The sequence below is a fragment of the Lolium rigidum genome, chromosome 1 (assembly GCF_022539505.1).
Source record: "Lolium rigidum isolate FL_2022 chromosome 1, APGP_CSIRO_Lrig_0.1, whole genome shotgun sequence".
Taxonomy (NCBI): Eukaryota; Viridiplantae; Streptophyta; class Magnoliopsida; order Poales; family Poaceae; genus Lolium; species Lolium rigidum.
The window spans coordinates 19,381,046-19,399,130 of NC_061508.1; the positions used below are offsets into that span (position 1 = coordinate 19,381,046).

Below are 18,085 nucleotides of genomic sequence, written 5' to 3' on the forward strand. Positions count from 1 at the left end.
TTCCCTCTATGGGTGCCTCGGGGGGGTTAATAATTATATGGAACAGCTCAATTTTCACTGGACATGTTTTGCACCGTGAGAGATTTGCTTTGTCTATTCAATTCACATCAACCCAACTGAACAAAACTTGGACTCTTACGAATGTCTATGGGCCTTGTACTGCGCCAGGTAAACAATTGTTTTTGGACTGGTTAAAAACTTGGAGATATCCCCAGACAGCCTTTGGTTATTTCTTGGAGACTTTAACCTCATGCGATTAGTAGAAAATCGAAATAAGCCAGGTGGAAATTATACTGAAATGATGCAATTTAATGAAATGATTAGCCAGCAAGCATTAGTTGAACTTCCTTTAAAAGGACAGCAATTCACCTGGAGCAATATGCAGCAACAACCTCTTCTAGAGCAACTAGATTGGTTCTTCACGTCTACTGAATGGACTATTGTTTTTCCCAATACTGTAGTCAAGACACTTGCTAAACCTATATCTGATCATGCACCATGTCTTGTATCTATTGAAACTTCCATTCCTAGAAGTAAACTTTTCAGATTTGAAAACTATTGGCCTCTCCATCCAGGCTTCAAGGAAACTGTTAAAAGCTTATGGGAAAAACCAGTCCGGGCTAGCAATAGTGCCACCCTCATTTCTGCAAAGCTAAAAAATGTAAGACGTGGGCTAAAGCATTGGAGTAGGGGCATTTCAAAGCTGAAACTTCTGATTGAGAATAGCAATACGATCTTGCTTCAACTTGATAATCTGGAAGAAAAGAGACCGCTTTTTATTCATGAATGGAATTTCAGAGTTATACTCAAAAGGCACATCAATAGACTGTTGGACTACCAAAATAAATATTGGAAAAAAAGGTGTACTTATCGTTGGGCACAGGTTGGTGATGAGAATACCAAGTACTTTCATGCTCGTGCTACTGAAAGATTCAGACATAACTCAATTGTTTCTATTACTTTGGAGGATGGAAGAAGAATAGAGAGCCATGAAGAGAAAGCTGCTGCTTTTCTTAATTCTTTCAAGAGTAGAATGGGGGTCTCCAATACCCCAGACATTTGCTTTGATCTTGCAGCGTTATTTCAGAGAGTAGAGGGACTGGAAGAGGTGTCATTGCCATTCACAAAGGAAGAAATTGACAAAGTTATCAAATCCATCCCTACAGACAAGGCGCCCGGTCCGGATGGTTTTAATGGCATGTTCTTAAAGGTGTGTTGGGATATTTTAGCCCCTGACTTCTATAAGCTTTGTGATGATTTTTGGGAAGGAAAGATTAGCCTGCATTGTATAAATAATTCATTCATCACTCTGATCCCTAAAAAGATCACACCTGAATCAATCAATGATTACAGACCAATCTCACTTTTGAATTGTGTGTTGAAAGTTTTGACAAAGATAATTGCTGTGAGGTTGCAGAAATGGATTTTGAAGGTAGTACATAGAAATCAGTATGGGTTTATAAAGGGGAGGAATATCCAAGATTGCTTGGCATGGTCATTTGAATATCTATATCAATGCAAAGCTTCGGGAATGAAATTATTGTTCTCAAACTTGATTTTGAGAAGGCGTTTGACACCATGGAACACTCCACAATTATTCAGATTCTTACTCATATGGGCTTTGATGATAGATTCACGAATTGGATTAAGCTTATCCTAGAATCTGGATCCTCTTCAATTCTTACTAATGGAGTACCTGGCACTGAATTCAAATGTAGGCGTGGAGTGAGGCAGGGGGATCCCTTATCACCTCTACTTTTGGTATCCGGGGCTGAACTTCTTCAAGTCATCATTAACCATGCTCATGAAGAAGGACTACTTAGCTTACCCATTTCTCAGCCGGCCTCTGAAGATTACCCTGTGGTACAATATACGGACGACACAATTATCATACTTCCAGCAAATAGAGCACAACTCAGGTAATCTCCAATCCATTCTTCGAGCTTATGCCCGAGTGCACGAGTTTAAAAATAAACTTTCACAAGTCTCGGATGATTCCATTAAATATCGGTGATGCTCAAGCTCATGATCCGGCTCAGGTTCTTGGATGCCAAGTTGGCTCTATGCCATTCACTTATCTAGGCTTACCCGTTGGTACAACTAGACCCACGATAGGCCGAGCTAATGCCTCTTGTAGACGAGTTGAAAGAAGGTTGACTAGTACAGCAATTTGGCTCACTTACGGTGGCAGAGTAACCTTTATTAACTCCGCACTTTCTCCGCTCATTATTTATGCCTTATGTGTCCTTAAAATCCCCTTGCAAATTATTGAGTTCATTGATAGAGCTAGGAGACACTGCCTTTGGAGGAAAACCGAAGATAGAGATGAGAAGACATACTCTTTGGCGGCATGGGATTTGGTATGTCAACCAAAAAATAAAGGAGGTCCGGGCATAATGGATTTAAAGGTTCAAAATCAAGGATTGCTTCTAAAATTCCTTCACAAATTTTTTAATAAGCAGGATGTGCCGTGGGTAATGCTGATTTGGGAAAAATACTATTCGGAGGGTGCTCCTCGGGCCAGGAGACCGTGCGGCTCATTTTGGTGGAGAGATGTCAGCAGTTTATTTGACATATACGGAGGAATCACAAAATGTACAGATCAACCTTGGTGATACTGTATTATTGTGGAAGGATTGTTGGATGGATGATGCTATTCCTAAGGACGTATTTCCTCATCTATATTCCTTTGTATTGAATGAGGACTGCTCAGTGCTGCAATACACGGAAAGGGAACAAAATTCTAATCACTTCTTCATTCCTATGTCCGAAGAGGCTGGTTCTGAACTTATTGAACTACAAAATGCTATTGCTCGGACTAATAGAGATATTTCGTCACGCTGACCAGTGGTCATATGTCCAGGGGCAGTCTACGTACCGTGTGAAGAAGTTCTATGATTTCTTCTTCGGAGAGGTAATACCAAACCCATGCTTGCCGCTCATATGGAAAACCAAGTGTGTTATGAAGCAAAAGGTATTTGCATGGCTGCGCGGTGAGGGACAGACTCAACACGAGGGATATGTTATGTAGAAGACAATGCCCTATCTCGGATGATAAATGTGTGGTTTGCCATCAGGTGCGAGAAACCAGGGATCACCTTTTCTTTGATTGTCGTTTCAGCACAAAATGTTGGTCTATTTTGGGGATTCATTGGGATCGATCCCTTGAACCGAGCGACGAATTGAAAGGGCTGCAAGCACTTGGAGGGGGTCATTCTTTCTTGAGTATGTTATAATTGGTGCGTGGAATATATGGAAGCAAAGAAACAGAAAGCATTTTGATAGTGTTACCCCCTCGGCTCGGTCCTGGCTAATTAATTTTTCACGTAGACTCGATTTGCTTTGCTCTAGGGTGAAACCGGAGCAGAAAACAATTATAACCTCCTTTGTAGCTTCTTTAAGAGTTTGAGGTAGTGTGTGGGTGCTGAGTAGGAACCATGGCCTAGTCCTGGTCTCCTTGTAAAAAAGATATGTAAATATTCTATTTTATTAATATATGAGCAGTAGGAGCCTCTCCTGCTGTAAATTCCTCAAAAAAAAAAAAGCTCAGAGCGCAATACATTGTTTATTGTCTGCAAAATAATCAAGGTATCATATGTTTCTTGTACGGGGAGGCTGACATCGGGGACCCATGAGCCAACAGCGTCGTCAACGTTTTAAAGGCGGCAGGGGATGGAAAGAAAAAATAAACCAAAAATCTGTTGGTAAAAAATCCAAGAAAAGAAACATTTTCGTTCTGAGAGGATGACATGCGGGACCCATGAGGCAGCAGCATCCTCAGCGTTTATTGTTCATAGAGGTTGACATGTGGGACCCGTGAGCCAGCGGCGTCCTCAACGTTTTAAAGGCTGCAGGTGATCGAAAGAAAAAAATAAGCCAAAAATCGTTTGGTCAACAAAATCCAAGAAAATAAACATTTACCGTTCTGAGAGGATGACATGCGGGACCCATGAGGCAGCAGCATCCTCAACGATTCCAAGGCGGCAGGGGAAATATCCAGAAATTAATTAGGGGTTCAAAATAAATCCATCAAAGGAAACTTTTATTGTTCATAGAGGATGACATGTGGGACCGACCTGCCAACAGCGTCCTCATCGTTTCAGAGGGGGCAGGAGATCAAAAGAAAAAGGCAAATAGCCAGAAATTAGGGGTAAAAAATAACTCCAAGAAAGGAAACTTTATTGTTCGTAGAGGATGACATGCGGGACCAATGAGCCAGCAGCTTACTCAACGTTTCAAAGGCGGCATGAGATCGAAAGAAAAAGGCAAGTGACAAAATATCAGGAGCCAAAGATAATCCAAGAAAAGAAACTTTATTGTACGTAGAGGATGACATGCGGGTCCCATTTAGCAGCAGCGGTCTCAACGTTTCAAATGCGGCTTGAGATCAAAAGAAAAAGAAAGTTGATTGTACATAGAGGATGACATGCGGGTCCCATGAGTCGAGCAGCTTACCCAACGTTTCCAAGGCGGCAGGGGATCAAAAGAAAAAGGAAATAGCCAAAAATCGGAGGGTGAAAAAAAAATAAAGAAAATAAACATTTATAGCACATAGAGGATGACATGCGGGTCCCATGAGCCAGCAGGGTTCCTCAACGTTTCAAACGTGGCATGAGATCGAAAGAAAAAGGCAAGTGACCAAATATGAGGAGCCAAAAATAATTCAAGAAAAGAAAGTTTTATAGTACATAGAGGATGACATGCGGGTCCCATTTAGCAGCAGCGGTATCACCGTTTGAGAGGCGGCAGGGGATCGAAAGAAAAAGGCAAGTGACCAAATTTGAGGTGCCAAAAAAAACTCCAAGAAAAGAAAGTTTTATAGTACATAGAGGATGACATGCGGGTCCCATTTAGCAGCAGCGGTATCACCGTTTGAGAGGCGGCAGGGGATCGAAAGAAAAAGGCAAGTGACCAAATATGAGGAGCCAAAAATAATTCAAGAAAAGAAAGTTTTATAGTACATAGAGGATGACATGCGGGTCCCATTTAGCAGCAGCGGTATCACCGTTTGAGAGGCGGCAGGGGATCGAAAGAAAAAGGCAAGTGACCAAATTTGAGGTGCCAAAAAAACTCCAAGAAAAGAAAGTTTTATAGTGCATAGAGGATGACATGTGGGTCCCATTTAGCAGCAGCGGTATCACCGTTTGAGAGGCGGCAGGGGATCGAAAGAAAAAGGCAAGTGACCAAATTTGAGGTGCCAAAAAAACTCCAAGAAAAGAAAGTTTTATAGTACATAGAGGATGACATGCGGGTCCCATTTAGCAGCAGCGGATCGAAAGAAAAAGGTAAGTGACCAAATATGAGGTGCCAAAAATAATTCAAGAAAAGAAAGTTTTATAGTGCATAGAGGATGACATGCGGGTCCCATTTAGCAGCAGCGGTATCACCGTTTGAGAGGCGGCAGGGGATCGAAAGAAAAAGGCAAGTGACCAAATTTGAAGTGCCAAAAAAACTCCAAGAAAAGAAAGTTGATTGCACATAGAGGATGACATGCGGGTCCCATTTAGCAGCAGCGGTCTCAACGTTTCCAAGGCGGCAATGGATCAAAAGAAAAAGGAAGTAGCCAGAAATCAGGGGGTCAAAAAAATCCAAGAATAGAAGAATTTTGGTTCATAGAGGATGACATGCGGGACCCATGATCCTGCATCGTAAACGGCTCGATCGGAGAACGTTGAACGAGATGGCGCGATCGAGAAAAAAACAATGCCAGAGAGGCTGCCATCTGGGCCCTACATCCCTCGGCGGTGCGGATTTGCGTTTACTCGGCCGGCGAACCCGAGATTTCGAGATGCACCACGTCCCGGGCCACCATACGCGACGTTTTGGCCGCTTTCGTCGGGCTAGGTGGCCTCAAAAACGAGAAAAAAAAGTTTTGACATGCACCACGGAGGGACCAAAATCGTCGGCCATGGTACACCAGCAACCACGGCGTGACTTCAACTTCGTCGGCCATGGCAACTTTTCTTGTAGTGATGGATATCTCCAAGAAAAACACGGATGAACTTGTGGCTCGTGCTCACAATGCATGGAAGTACAATCTCGCCCTCAAGACCATGGTGGAAGATATTGGAAGTGATGATGACTATATGGATTGGGCTCCCGGAGATATCAAGTATAGGTACCAAGAGAACATGGCGCTTGCAGCCAATAAGTTTTGGAGCGACAACAAGGAAAGAGGCCCAATGACAAGAGTTTACTCACCAAAAGATTCACCAAGGAGAACTCAAGATACTCTCATCACGACTCCTCAAGAAGCTTCTCAAGTGCACCAAGAAAGGCGCAAAAGGCAAGATCTCCTTTGTGGAGTTAGAAACCCTAGATCTCCTTTGTGGGGGTCCTTGTTGTCGAGGGCGTCTAGAGCTTAGATCTTGTTGTGCTAGCTCATGATGTCGTTGGGAGCCTCCGTGTCCTTTGTGGAGTTGTGCCCTAGCCTTGTTTGTAGGTTAGGTGCCTCGGCCGGCCTTGCTCAGTGGAGAAGGTGAGTACGCCTTTGTGGTGTGATCACGAGGAATAAGGTGCACCTTTGTGGCGCTTGGTACCTTTGTGGTTCCACACCTGCTCAACATAGACGTAATTTCTCTTGTATAGGAACTACGATAAATATATCGCGTCTCGTTTCTGCTTTCTCCCAGTTGTACCGCTTCCTCTTCCTCATGCTCTATTGCTTGTTTCCATTTCCTTGTTTGCATCGCATATAGGTTCATCACTTATTTCAAGTTATGACCTTTACTTTCCATCTTCCTTTATAAAAATTGAAAAAGGTAAAAACTAGTGTAGCTATTCAACCCCCTTCTAGTCGCTAGCCTCAGCCTTCCAATTGGTATCAGAGTCTCGTCTCTTGGTCCGTGCTTCATCGCGTAAGAGTTATGGGTGAAGTGGCCTGCAAAGAAGGGGATGTTGTGTTCGTTCTCCCCGAGAAGAGAGGATGGACAAACCGTGATCATGGTCCCTTATGTAAGCAAACACATGCGTCAGCGGCTCACCTCTTGCGCGTAGCCGTTTTACCAAGAGAGGGTGGGGGTCGATGAAGGAGCGGCTTGGGTGCCTTTCCATTGAGACTGGTATGTCCAGTAGAACCGTGCCTAATCCTAAGGCCATGGCCACAATCACCATGCTTGTTTGTTGGACAGCTTGTAATGAGAGTAAGGCCCGTGCCTTCGACAACAAATCCGCGCCGCTGGCTATTCTCCTGGCATCTTTAAAGAGGGAAGTGCGACTTTGGATCACCACGGCCCGGGTGCCAAAAAATCAAGTGTTGTATATTGCGAGAGTAATCCTTTTTGTTGTACCTAGCACTTTCTATGTACCAAAACTGTGTTTCTTCTCAATTATAGTGAAAGAGGCAAATCTTTTTTCTTCGTTTCCAAAAAAATAATAATAAAAGAAACCACTGCCGTAATTATGTGCAACTTTGATGCAACCAGCGTCTATGTGCAGTTGTGAGGCGCCAGCTTTGGCAGCACGTACACAAAGCGCACCAGCTAACTTTGTCCTGCGACTGCGAGCGCACACAGACACAAGCTCTTGTCGCCATGCCACGCCATTACGGCAGCCCCAGCTAGCTGCAACCGCCGAAAGCAGAGAACGGAAGTGGGCGCCGTGGAAGGAACATGCGACTGTAGAACAGAAAGGAGGAAGGGCAGTACGAGCCCAGACACATGGACGGCCAGAGAACCACCAGCACCGGCCGGCAGGGTGCGTGCCCCACCGGCCACGGCGAGGTCGAGCGGCGGAGCAGAAGCAAAGGCAACCGGTCGATCAGCTGGAAAGCGCGACGACAATTGGCTTTCAGCGAGTTGGCGAGTGGCACTCTTCAGTCCCGCTGGGAAACAGCCAAGCGGAGATCGCGAGGAGGCGTCAGCCACATGAGCCATGCAGGCCGCAGCGGGCCCGAAGCGATCGCCCACCGTCCCTCTCCCAGCATGCACGAGGAACGGAGCGGGTAATGGGGAGATCGGGGTGTGTGTGTCACCGTGCTTGAGTGAACGCAACGCCACGGCGCAAGGCCGCACCAGTACAAATAACCTCCGTCTCCGGCTCCTGCGCCCACCGTTCGTTTCCTTCCACTCCCTCGCCCACACATCGCCCGCGCGCCATTGATCGCACAGTCCTAGGAGACCGATCGAGCGGAACAAGAACCCTACCTCTGCCTGTGAAGAAGAAGAAGAACACTCCGCGCATCGAACCATCAACGTCCTTCCAGGAAGAAGAAGAAGAGATCAGGTGTTCAGGTACGCGCACGCGCGCCGCGCGCCCATCGGCTAGATTAGTTGCCATTTTGTCGAGGCTGAGAAATATTTCAGTCCGTGTCATTTGTAGATCCGAGTATCCACGTTCAGGAGCCCACAGATTCCTAGATTTATAATTGTGTAGGATCTCTTTACTTAATGATCGATAAGGTCCTAAAAGTTAAATCGACATACCGCATAGGTTTATGATTATATGTATAAGAGAAGGATGCTCCTCCTGTGGCCTGTGGGGGTGCCAATCGGCAGATTACATGAGGTGCATAACGATTTCTATTCTCCAACAGAGTTTTTATATGCCAGGAAATTTTAAGGCATAGATTTGTTTCTGGCGTGGATCAAGTAGATCGGGGGTTTATTATCATCAGAGTCCCTACAAGTAAAATGAAACATAATCGATCGTTTCATTTTTCTTCTCAGATTAATAGTAGAACTGGGACCTTGGCGGTGTTTAATTAGGATTCATAAATTAAATTTTAGATTCATGGTTGATGTCTGGATTTTACTACTCAGGTAGGTGTCGTTCCTTTATATACTAGGAAAAAAAAAACAGATAGGTGTCGCGCGTTCATCTCTCCACAAGACTTGACTGCAAAACTCTGTTTAGTTCACTCAAACCCTCATTGATTCAGTGACGTCGTCTCTCGGAACAGCTAGCCGCTCAACCCTGCGCGCGCCATGGCAGCTCTGGCCACATCCCAGCTCGCCACCTCGGGCGCCCTCCCCGGCCTCACCGAAAGGTCCGCGCCGTCCTTGTTCCGGCGCGGTGGCTTCCAGGGCCCGAGGCCACGTAACCCGGCGGACGCCGCGCTCAGCATGAGGACCAGCGCGTGTGCGACCCCCAAGCAGACGCGGAGGACTCAGCAACGTGGGAGCCGACGGGGCACCTCCGTCGTGGTGCGTGCCACGGCCGGCATGAACATCGTCTTCGTCGGCGCCGAGATGGCGCCCTGGAGCAAGACCGGCGGCCTCGGCGACGTTCTCGGTGGCCTCCCGCCAGCCATGGCCGTAAGAACACGCCATCTCTTAAACACCCATTGTCTACTTACCACCACCGCTATGCCATTACAACGTGTGCCACTGTGCAGGCGAACGGGCACCGGGTCATGGTCATCTCCCCGCGCTACGACCAGTACAAGGACGCATGGGACACTGGCGTCATCGCCGAGGTGCGCGACATGATCAGTAACAAGTCCTTGCGTGTTCTCATCGATGCTGCGCATTTCATAAAGATTTTGGCTTGGTTTGGCAGATCAAGATGGGCGACGAGTACGAGAGGGTGAGGTTTTTCCACTGCTACAAGCGCGGGGTGGACCGTGTGTTCGTCGACCACCCGTCTTTCCTCGAGAAGGTGATCGCAGATTTTCCTCATCTACACCATTGAACATGCATGGTGATCGATCCCAGTGAATTCTTTTCTTGCTGAATCTTTACTTCTGTTGGTTATAATTCCTTTTCAGGTTTGGGGCAAGACCAAAGAGAAGATCTACGGGCCCAACACCGGCACGGATTACCAGGACAACCAGCTACGCTTCAGCCTTCTCTGCCAGGCAGCACTTGAGGCGCCCAGGATCCTAAACCTCGACAACAACCCGTACTACTCCGGACCTTACGGTATGCAAGATTGATCAACACACATAGTGCAAGCCAGAGTGTACCTGTAGATTTCTTTCAAGCACTGCATGATCATCATCCATGCATCAGACTAGTGTAATTGTCTTTATTTTGGGGTGTTGCTGTATCGTGATGCAGGGGAAGATGTGTTGTTCGTGTGCAACGACTGGCACACTGGCCCTCTTGCTTGCTACCTCAAGAGCAACTACCAGTCCAATGGCCTCTACAAGACTGCAAAGGTTCTGCATCTTTTGACACTGTAATGTTCCGTCTGTACATTGCTGTTCGATCTGAAACTGACCAGAATTAGCTTTGCAACTTGGCTTAGGTCGCATTCTGCATCCACAACATATCCTACCAGGGCCGCTTCTCCTTCGATGACTTTTCCCTCCTCAACCTCCCCGAGAGGTTCAAGTCGTCCTACGATTTCATCGACGGGTAAGCCTCAGTTAACAAAGTGAAAATTCCAATGTCTGAACCTGAACCTGAACTTGAAACTGAAACTGTGTGTGAGTTTGATTTGGGTAATACATTTGGTGCAGGTACGACAAGCCGGTGGAGGGGCGGAAGATCAACTGGATGAAGGCCGGCATCCTTGAATCCGACAGGGTGCTGACGGTTAGTCCGTACTATGCGGAGGAGCTCATCTCCGGCGAAGCTAGGGGCTGCGAGCTGGACAACATCATGCGGCTCACTGGCATCACCGGCATTGTCAACGGCATGGACGTTAGTGAGTGGGACCCGAGCAAGGACAAGTACATCGCCGTCAAGTACGACGACACCACCGTGAGCACCCACCCACAAAACAATCTTATTGTTTCATGTGCCTCTCCGGTGATCGCCGGTTCTGAGTTCTGACGAGGCAAAGTGTGCATGATCGATGGTGCACTGTGGCTGACAGGCGGTGGAGGGAAAGGCGCTGAACAAGGAGGCGCTGCAGGCGGAGGTGGGGCTGCCCGTGGACAGCAAAGTGCCGCTGGTGGCGTTCATCGGCAGGCTGGAGGAGCAGAAGGGCCCCGACGTGATGGTCGCCGCCATCAAGGAGGTGCTAGAGGAGGTGGAAGACGTTCAGATCGTGCTCCTGGGCACCGGAAAGAAGAAGTTCGAACGACTGCTGAAGAGCGCGGAGGAGGATTTCCCGGAGAAGGTGAGGGCCGTGGTCAAGTTCAACGCGCCGCTGGCTCACCTGATCATGGCCGGCGCCGACGTGCTCGCCGTCACCAGCCGCTTCGAGCCCTGCGGCCTCATCCAGCTCCAGGGGATGCGCTACGGAACGGTAAAGTTGCCCTAGCCCATTTCTCACCTGCTGCAGGCAAAATCCTGAAGCGATTCCATGGCCATGCATGATCGAAATTTCTTACTGAATTCCAGCCATGCGCGTGCGCTTCCACCGGCGGACTCGTCGACACGATCGTGGAGGGCAAGACTGGGTTTCACATGGGCCGACTCAGTGTCGACGTAGGATCATCGACCTCTGTCTAAATTCATTGATCTCCATGATCCTTGCAGCTCGGGTCATCAACTAATATCGTTTTCTTCGTGGCCAGTGCAACGTCCTGGAGCCGAGCGACGTGAAGAAGGCGGCTACCACCCTGAAGCGCGCCATCAAGGTCGTCGGCACGCCGACATACCAGGAGATGGTCAAGAACTGCATGACCCAGGATCTCTCCTGGAAGGTATGCAATCAAGCTATCGACACTTCACAGCACAACTAAGAGCAAATCATATACGGAGTAGCTATATTGGCTAGTGCATACGGTGCATCCCTGGTGTTGGTGATAAAATCGATCAATGGTGCTTTGCAGGGCCCTGCTAAGAACTGGGAGGACGTGCTGCTGGACCTGGGGGTCGCCGGGAGCGAGCCAGGGATCATCGGAGACGAGATCGCGCCGCTCGCCCTGGAGAACGTCGCTGCTCCATGAAGAGATCCGGCAAAATGGAGCTTGGATGCAGAATGGAGCATCGATCTGCAGGGTTCTCGTATATGGTGAGACAGAGCCGCTTGTTGTAGTGAACGACATATATATAGCCAGTGCAATAAGTAAGTTCTGTTGTGGTGCTTGCTCCTTTGCAACCGAAAAAACTAGTTTGAGGTTGTGCTTATGAGTGTGAGTTGAACCAACCGTGCTTACATTTTGGTGTGGTATATTGGGAATAACTGAAGGATTTATTATGTTTCTGCGTTATGGAGAGAGTACAGTCTAGTATCATTGTGTTTGATTTGCGATGGAGTTACTTTGGAGTCCTCCTCGACCTGTTCAGCCTCGGAACAAGCTCTTCGGTTGAAATCCTAGATCTTTTGGCTCGTCACCCTCATGACACTTTCCCCCTTTGGGGAGTCGCCTTGAGGATCTTGCTCCCTTCCGCGGCTCTTGGTGGGCTAGACGCACACGGCATTGCGGTTGGCTACGGCGGTGTGTGAAGAGCGAAGGTTGGTTTTGGCAAGACCTTGTTAGTCGGCCTCTGGCCCGGTGTGTTCGAGCTTCCTCGACGCGGGTCTTGCACTTTTCCCTCTGGAGATCATTACCAGAATCGGAGCCGATGGTCCCTTCACGATGTGTCATCTGCTTGGCATAGGCTAATATGTGTTTCTCGTTGTTGCACTTGCAAGGTCTTCGAGGATGTCGGAGTCGCCACTGCATGGTGATGACGATCCTAGTTGGCAACCTCCACGAATACCTTCACTCTTTCTACGTCTAGCTTGTGTGGGTAGTCAGGGTGGATGTGTACCCTGTGGCGCCGGTCACGTTCCATGATGGTCGACGAGGGGGTGTTACGTTCTTAAGCTGATTACCCGTTAATTAACTGGGCAACTATCTTCTTAATTAATAAAAATGGCAAGTCTTGCCTTATTAAAAAAAACTGTTAGGTCGAACGGCAATAAGATCATGGCTCATTGGGACATAACCTTACATTCCGGGTCTAGGACAGTAGAATATCTTGCTGCCTACAGAGATTCGCCATCATAAATGTTCACCATTTCGCTTTAAAGCAATACCATAGGGCATAGCCACAAGTTTCAGAATGGTGGAGTGCCGACCATCTAAGACAATAGTACGACAGGTCAGAGAAGGAGCCATACTGTCAAGACCATAATGTGATTTATGACAGAGAAAGGGGCAGCCAAGCGCAGCCACAGCCTTTGACCGATGAGTTAGCAAAGATGATCTGAGTGATAGGAATCCCAAATAAACAATTATGTTTTGAACAAGATAACCCTTTATTCTTTTTTTGTTTTTACGAAACCAACAATATTATATAGGCTCGGTCTGTTGCTGAACAGGGATATGCTAATCTTATTTATTACGTACCACAAAAGTTGACGTCTATTGGTTAAATCAGATTATAACCCAAATAACTACTAATCTACAGCGGTTGCTATGGTGATGCATACATCTGTTATGCTTTTCACGATGTTTCCAGCACATGTTTACTTAAAAGACAAAGGATTCCAGAACCTCATTCCCTTCAAATAGTAGTCTATACAATCAAACAAAGTCTCAAGAATGCACGAAGTAGGTCAAGAGCACAAACCTACTCAAAAATACTGTTTCTCAAGATGTAAGATGACACACGACATATAGTGAATACCCTGATCATATGTTGAGCAGCAAAACAAAACCAAAACTCCAGGATTGCATTCTTATTACAGTACAAAAGCGTTACTTTAAGAGCACATCTGTTTTGAAGATCTTGTTATTGGAATTGTAGCTACATCGGAAAATTAAAAGAAAACGGAACACCTGGTTCTGATACACAGTTTCCCGTCAGTGTTCGGCCACCGTTCTGATCTGCAGGCTTCACTCATGCCCTTAGCTCAACATAGGACCCTGAGATCCCCGAGGTGCCAATCAGGGTGATCTGCGAGAAAATAATAGTTCATGAGCATGGAGTACTGAATATAAGCAGTAATTCTTTTCCACTAACTTCAGACCAGGCAACAAGAGTAAATCAGCTGGAGACCCTCGCATGTTATGAAATTGATGATCAGGAACACCAACGTGAAAACAGGAAACCACAGAAGATATGCACATGATCAGGATCACATCCGATTTCATCAGGAAACAATGAAGACAAAATGAGCAAAATGTAACTGTTTCAGCATCTTCTGGTTGCAACAATGGCTTGTGAAGCCATGACCAGTACACCAGAATAAGTTGGCAATGTTTGAAAATCCACTCCCATGGTCCTTGCTGAGCTAGCAATACTTGCCTGATTCTATGTGTAACTGGGTACAGGGAAAACATGGGGGAACACCAGAAAACACTTGGCCAGGAATTAGCAAAAAAAAAGGGTTGTGTTTTGACAGTTTATGGTGAAGCTTCGGGAAAGAGAAACTAGTTAGCAATTTGAAACCTACTTCAAGCTAGACAGAACTTAATATAAATCAGTCTAAGTCAGCTGTTACACATGTATGCTAGTTCGAATTGCCTAGTAGCCTGAGAAAAAAAAAACTCAATACAGGTTTACAGTGGTGCCTTGGTGGTTAACCAAACAGATGATTTATTTGGTTAATTCATTATGGGCAAGAGGAGATCGTTCTTAGTCGTCGGATGTGACAAATGATCAGGGTTATCAGTCAGTATACTTACAAACAATACAAAGAGCAGTTTTCAACTATATGATGTATATCTAGTACAGCTAGTTATGCTTTACATATAAAAATGATAAGGTAAACAAGACAATTATCATAGATGAATTTACGGGTTTGTTAGACAAAGTTCAAGTGTTCATAAAACCTAATCCAATAATAAGTTACTGCCATGGGATGTTGTATGATATTTTGCCCCTTAGCAAGGAAGGGGGGGTAGAATGATAATATCGACATAAAGTACCAAACTGTGACAGCAGAAATTGAAGAAACTAATTCAGCCAAATAATATCATGAGAAGCATATGTAGAAACGGCTAACATAGAAAGGAACAGGCTAGCATCATCATAAGTGGAATGACAAGATGATCAATGAGCCATGATACCCACAGAACATGGATAAATGAACATGAGTTTGCAACGGAAGCTGGCATAGACATAAACTGTAATGTAGACACAAGTAGCTTTTGAAAGAAACAAACCTTTCCCCACTCAGCCCCTATGCCACTGCATCTCATTTTCAGGTGTATCATTTTCGTCCCCAACTCAGTCTCCACCTTTTTCCGCAGATGGTGCTCTTCAGGACCAAAGGATGCCAGATATGTCATGTATCGAGTATATGCAGATTTAACAGCTTCTTCTACATAGCCAGGCAAGGGGCCCACATTCTGCAAGAGTTATGGTTCGTAAGACATATATAGGCAGAAGGAGAAAATGAGCCCCAACTCTGCAAAGATCAATACATGAATGAGGGGGTAGAGGCAATTAAGTACTGACCTCTCCCGTAATGCCACAAAGATCATCAAGAGCCATTCTTAGGGTAACTAAAACTCCACTGAACTCTTCACATGCTTCAGCAGCACGAAATACATTTTCCAATGCCTCTTGACCAGCCTTATCATCAGTAGCTTTAGATACTGCTTTCTTTGCTTCATCAACAAGTGAATCTGGCAGCTCATTCCAGCTAGCAGCCATCAAATCCTTAAATGCAGCCTCAATTTCTGGGTCAGATATTGCAGGAAGATGTTTTTCATTTGAACTGAACATGCGCTTAGAGTTCCATGAGAAAGCATTGTTGCCATCTGAGTTTACAACATGCAAAAGTTAATCAACAAGGAGCACAGAGAAAAAGAAGAACATGGATAATGCATAACATTTGAACTATAGTACAATATTAGGATTGCAGCAAAATGAAGACTGATACTATCTCTGCATTTATTTGCTATGAAGTGAACTAGTAACATCTCAACACTGCGCAACTCTGAAAACGAAGCTGGTCAAGTTCATTGTTCACTACTACAAAATGACCCCTAATTGATCAAATATTATGAAGAGCAAGAAACAGAAGATCTCAAAATGAATGGTGTATACATGGTCACTACTATGGAAGCTCTCAAATTATTAAATCTTCATGGTGCCCCTGAGCCACTGGTATTGACAGTCAAACGGTGTATACATGGTTCTAGATAAAGATTATTAACGTTGAACAAGAACTAATACAATGACTTAGGTGAGGACAGCCGATACAAATCTCCCAAAATTCAACAAGAACAAGAAGATCGTTTAATAGCATGGTGCTAAAACAATGGATATCAACTGTAAGTGGTATTAGAGAATAGCAGCCCTCAATGTGTTCTTGTATCATAGATGCAGTATATGAGATCATAATATATTCATAGATATTAAGGTTAATGAACTACGAAAGGAAGTGTTTTCAAGTACTATGATAAACCAAGAGTTGACAATAATTATCATCAGCAGATACTTAATTATTCATGAATTCACGAGTGTTTAACACTCACTCTGTTCAAATTACTATTAGTAGTATGTTTCTTCATGAAAATGCAACAACAAATCCGTACACATGACAATCACCAACTACTCCAATCGACTGAAAATTATGCAGACTACAGACTCCACCATGCATCCACAGCGTTGTGCCAATTGCCATTGTTGTTGGTAGGGAAATCAATTCCAGAAAACGTTCCTGCTTTCGGGATGAATACAGTTCATCCCATACTTACCCTAGAAATCCCATTACGCGGAACCAATCACGCATAGATTTCGTTGCACAACCAATACCACAGATAACCGAGATCCAATCGAATGGTAGCTAGGTGTCACCTCTACAAGCGCTATACTGAACCTAGAAATACCGTAACGCGGAACCGGGGAGGAAGAAGAGAAGAGGTCCTGCGCAGGTTTACCTTGGGTGGCACAGGATCCAAGGCGCACCGCCGATGCCGCCGCGCTGTGCAGGGACATCCGCGTCTCCAGCCACGCCGCCGCGGACCTGCAGGGAATCTCGACGTGAGCACGCCCCCACACGGCCATCCGTGATCCATCGATCGATCTCTTGGACCGCGAATTAGAGACCTACCTGCGGAGGATCCCGGCGGGTCCGGCGCGGGAAGAGGACGCCAGGTGCGGGAGCGACGGGCCGGCGAGGGGCGCCCGGCGTAGCGCCGATCTGGCGGCGGTGGCCGCGGAGCGGGCCGATGCTGCCATTGTTTTCCCCTTTCTCTCCTTTCTCTGGCGGCGTTTGGGGGGTCGTTGGCGAGTTTGTTCGACTTTTTTTTTTCGTTTTCTATCTACTGGGTCTTGTTCGAGTTTGTTGATCGCTATCGGCTATTGCAGACTCGCAGTCTGCGCAATTATTATTCCTCAGAAAATACATTACATTGGGAAAATATGTTTTACTTAATTATTTTTCGACAGAAAATACATTCCATTGGGCACAAACAAGGGTGAACCGTGAGCTGGTGATAAAATTTTCTAAATTTTCGCCATACCACCATTTGCGTGACCGTGTTCGTATTTTTCTCTTGATCACATTGTATGCATAATGCACGGCAGCGCATGGAAGATTACGAGCGTGTTTGCTAAGAGGAGGAACACGACGTCTTTGCACCAATCACGGATGAGAGACTCAACGAAGGCAATTTTGGGATGCACTTAAAACTAAATCGCCCCCTAACAACGGAGATGGTTATGCCACTGAAATTCAAGGTCATATTGCTTCCGAATCAGCATTCGTACGTCCAGTGTTGCCGGGAGTCATGGATGGGGAAATATGCCGAGATGATGAGCATACGGAAGGACATTATGGTAATCGGGTTAGGTTTACTTCTATCCCGATGCCTCCAATTCCAATCATATTCATAATACATCGGTACCTCATATTGTCACCTATATATTTTCGATAAAGATATTGTCACCTATGTGGTGTGCTACTATATCAAGCAGAACATGTGGTGGTAACGAGTAGAGATAAGTCGAACACTAGATACCTAGTGATCATGGAAAAAAGTGAAGAGATATATAGATAGAAAACATTATCAACTCAAGCAAAGGTTGGTGTGGTATTTAATGTATTGGTGTGCTTTGGTGAATGTCCACCGATACCTTAGTAATTGAAACGATACGTGTTTTACTCTTTGTAGATGCATGACCATCTTTGTCAGGTTTTCTATTTCATATTTCAATTTAGAAATAAAAGTTTTAGTTGGTAGACATATGTAGAAAGAAAAGGTTACTACTAACAAACATCAAAATAACAGATTTATCATGTGTATAAAACCACTATTAATTCTAAAAGGTAGAGAAACTGATTACAAATAATACTCATTTTAGTA

At 45.6% G+C, this 18,085-nt stretch overlaps 2 protein-coding genes across 2 annotated transcripts; one reads left to right on the forward strand and one right to left on the reverse strand.

Moving 5' to 3' along the window:
* The first annotated feature begins 8,924 nt into the window (after positions 1-8,924).
* On the forward strand, positions 8,925-11,782 carry LOC124668552 (granule-bound starch synthase 1, chloroplastic/amyloplastic-like). The gene is made up of 11 exons (XM_047205673.1): positions 8,925-9,254; positions 9,335-9,415; positions 9,499-9,597; positions 9,707-9,860; positions 9,999-10,099; positions 10,189-10,298; positions 10,403-10,646; positions 10,762-11,136; positions 11,232-11,318; positions 11,408-11,536; positions 11,666-11,782. The coding sequence occupies exons 1-11, from the start codon at positions 8,925-8,927 to the stop codon at positions 11,780-11,782; spliced, it is 1,827 nt and encodes a 608-aa protein (XP_047061629.1).
* Positions 11,783-13,478: 1,696 nt separating this feature from the next.
* On the reverse strand, positions 13,479-16,984 carry LOC124685018 (succinate dehydrogenase subunit 5, mitochondrial-like). Its single transcript, XM_047219290.1, has 5 exons — positions 16,831-16,984; positions 16,658-16,743; positions 15,228-15,532; positions 14,933-15,118; positions 13,479-13,721 (listed from the first exon to the last, which is right to left on the reverse strand). Exons 1-5 carry the CDS (start codon positions 16,956-16,958, stop codon positions 13,665-13,667), a joined length of 762 nt encoding a protein of 253 aa, XP_047075246.1. The 5' UTR covers positions 16,959-16,984; the 3' UTR covers positions 13,479-13,664.
* Between the last annotated feature and the right edge of the window lie 1,101 nt (positions 16,985-18,085).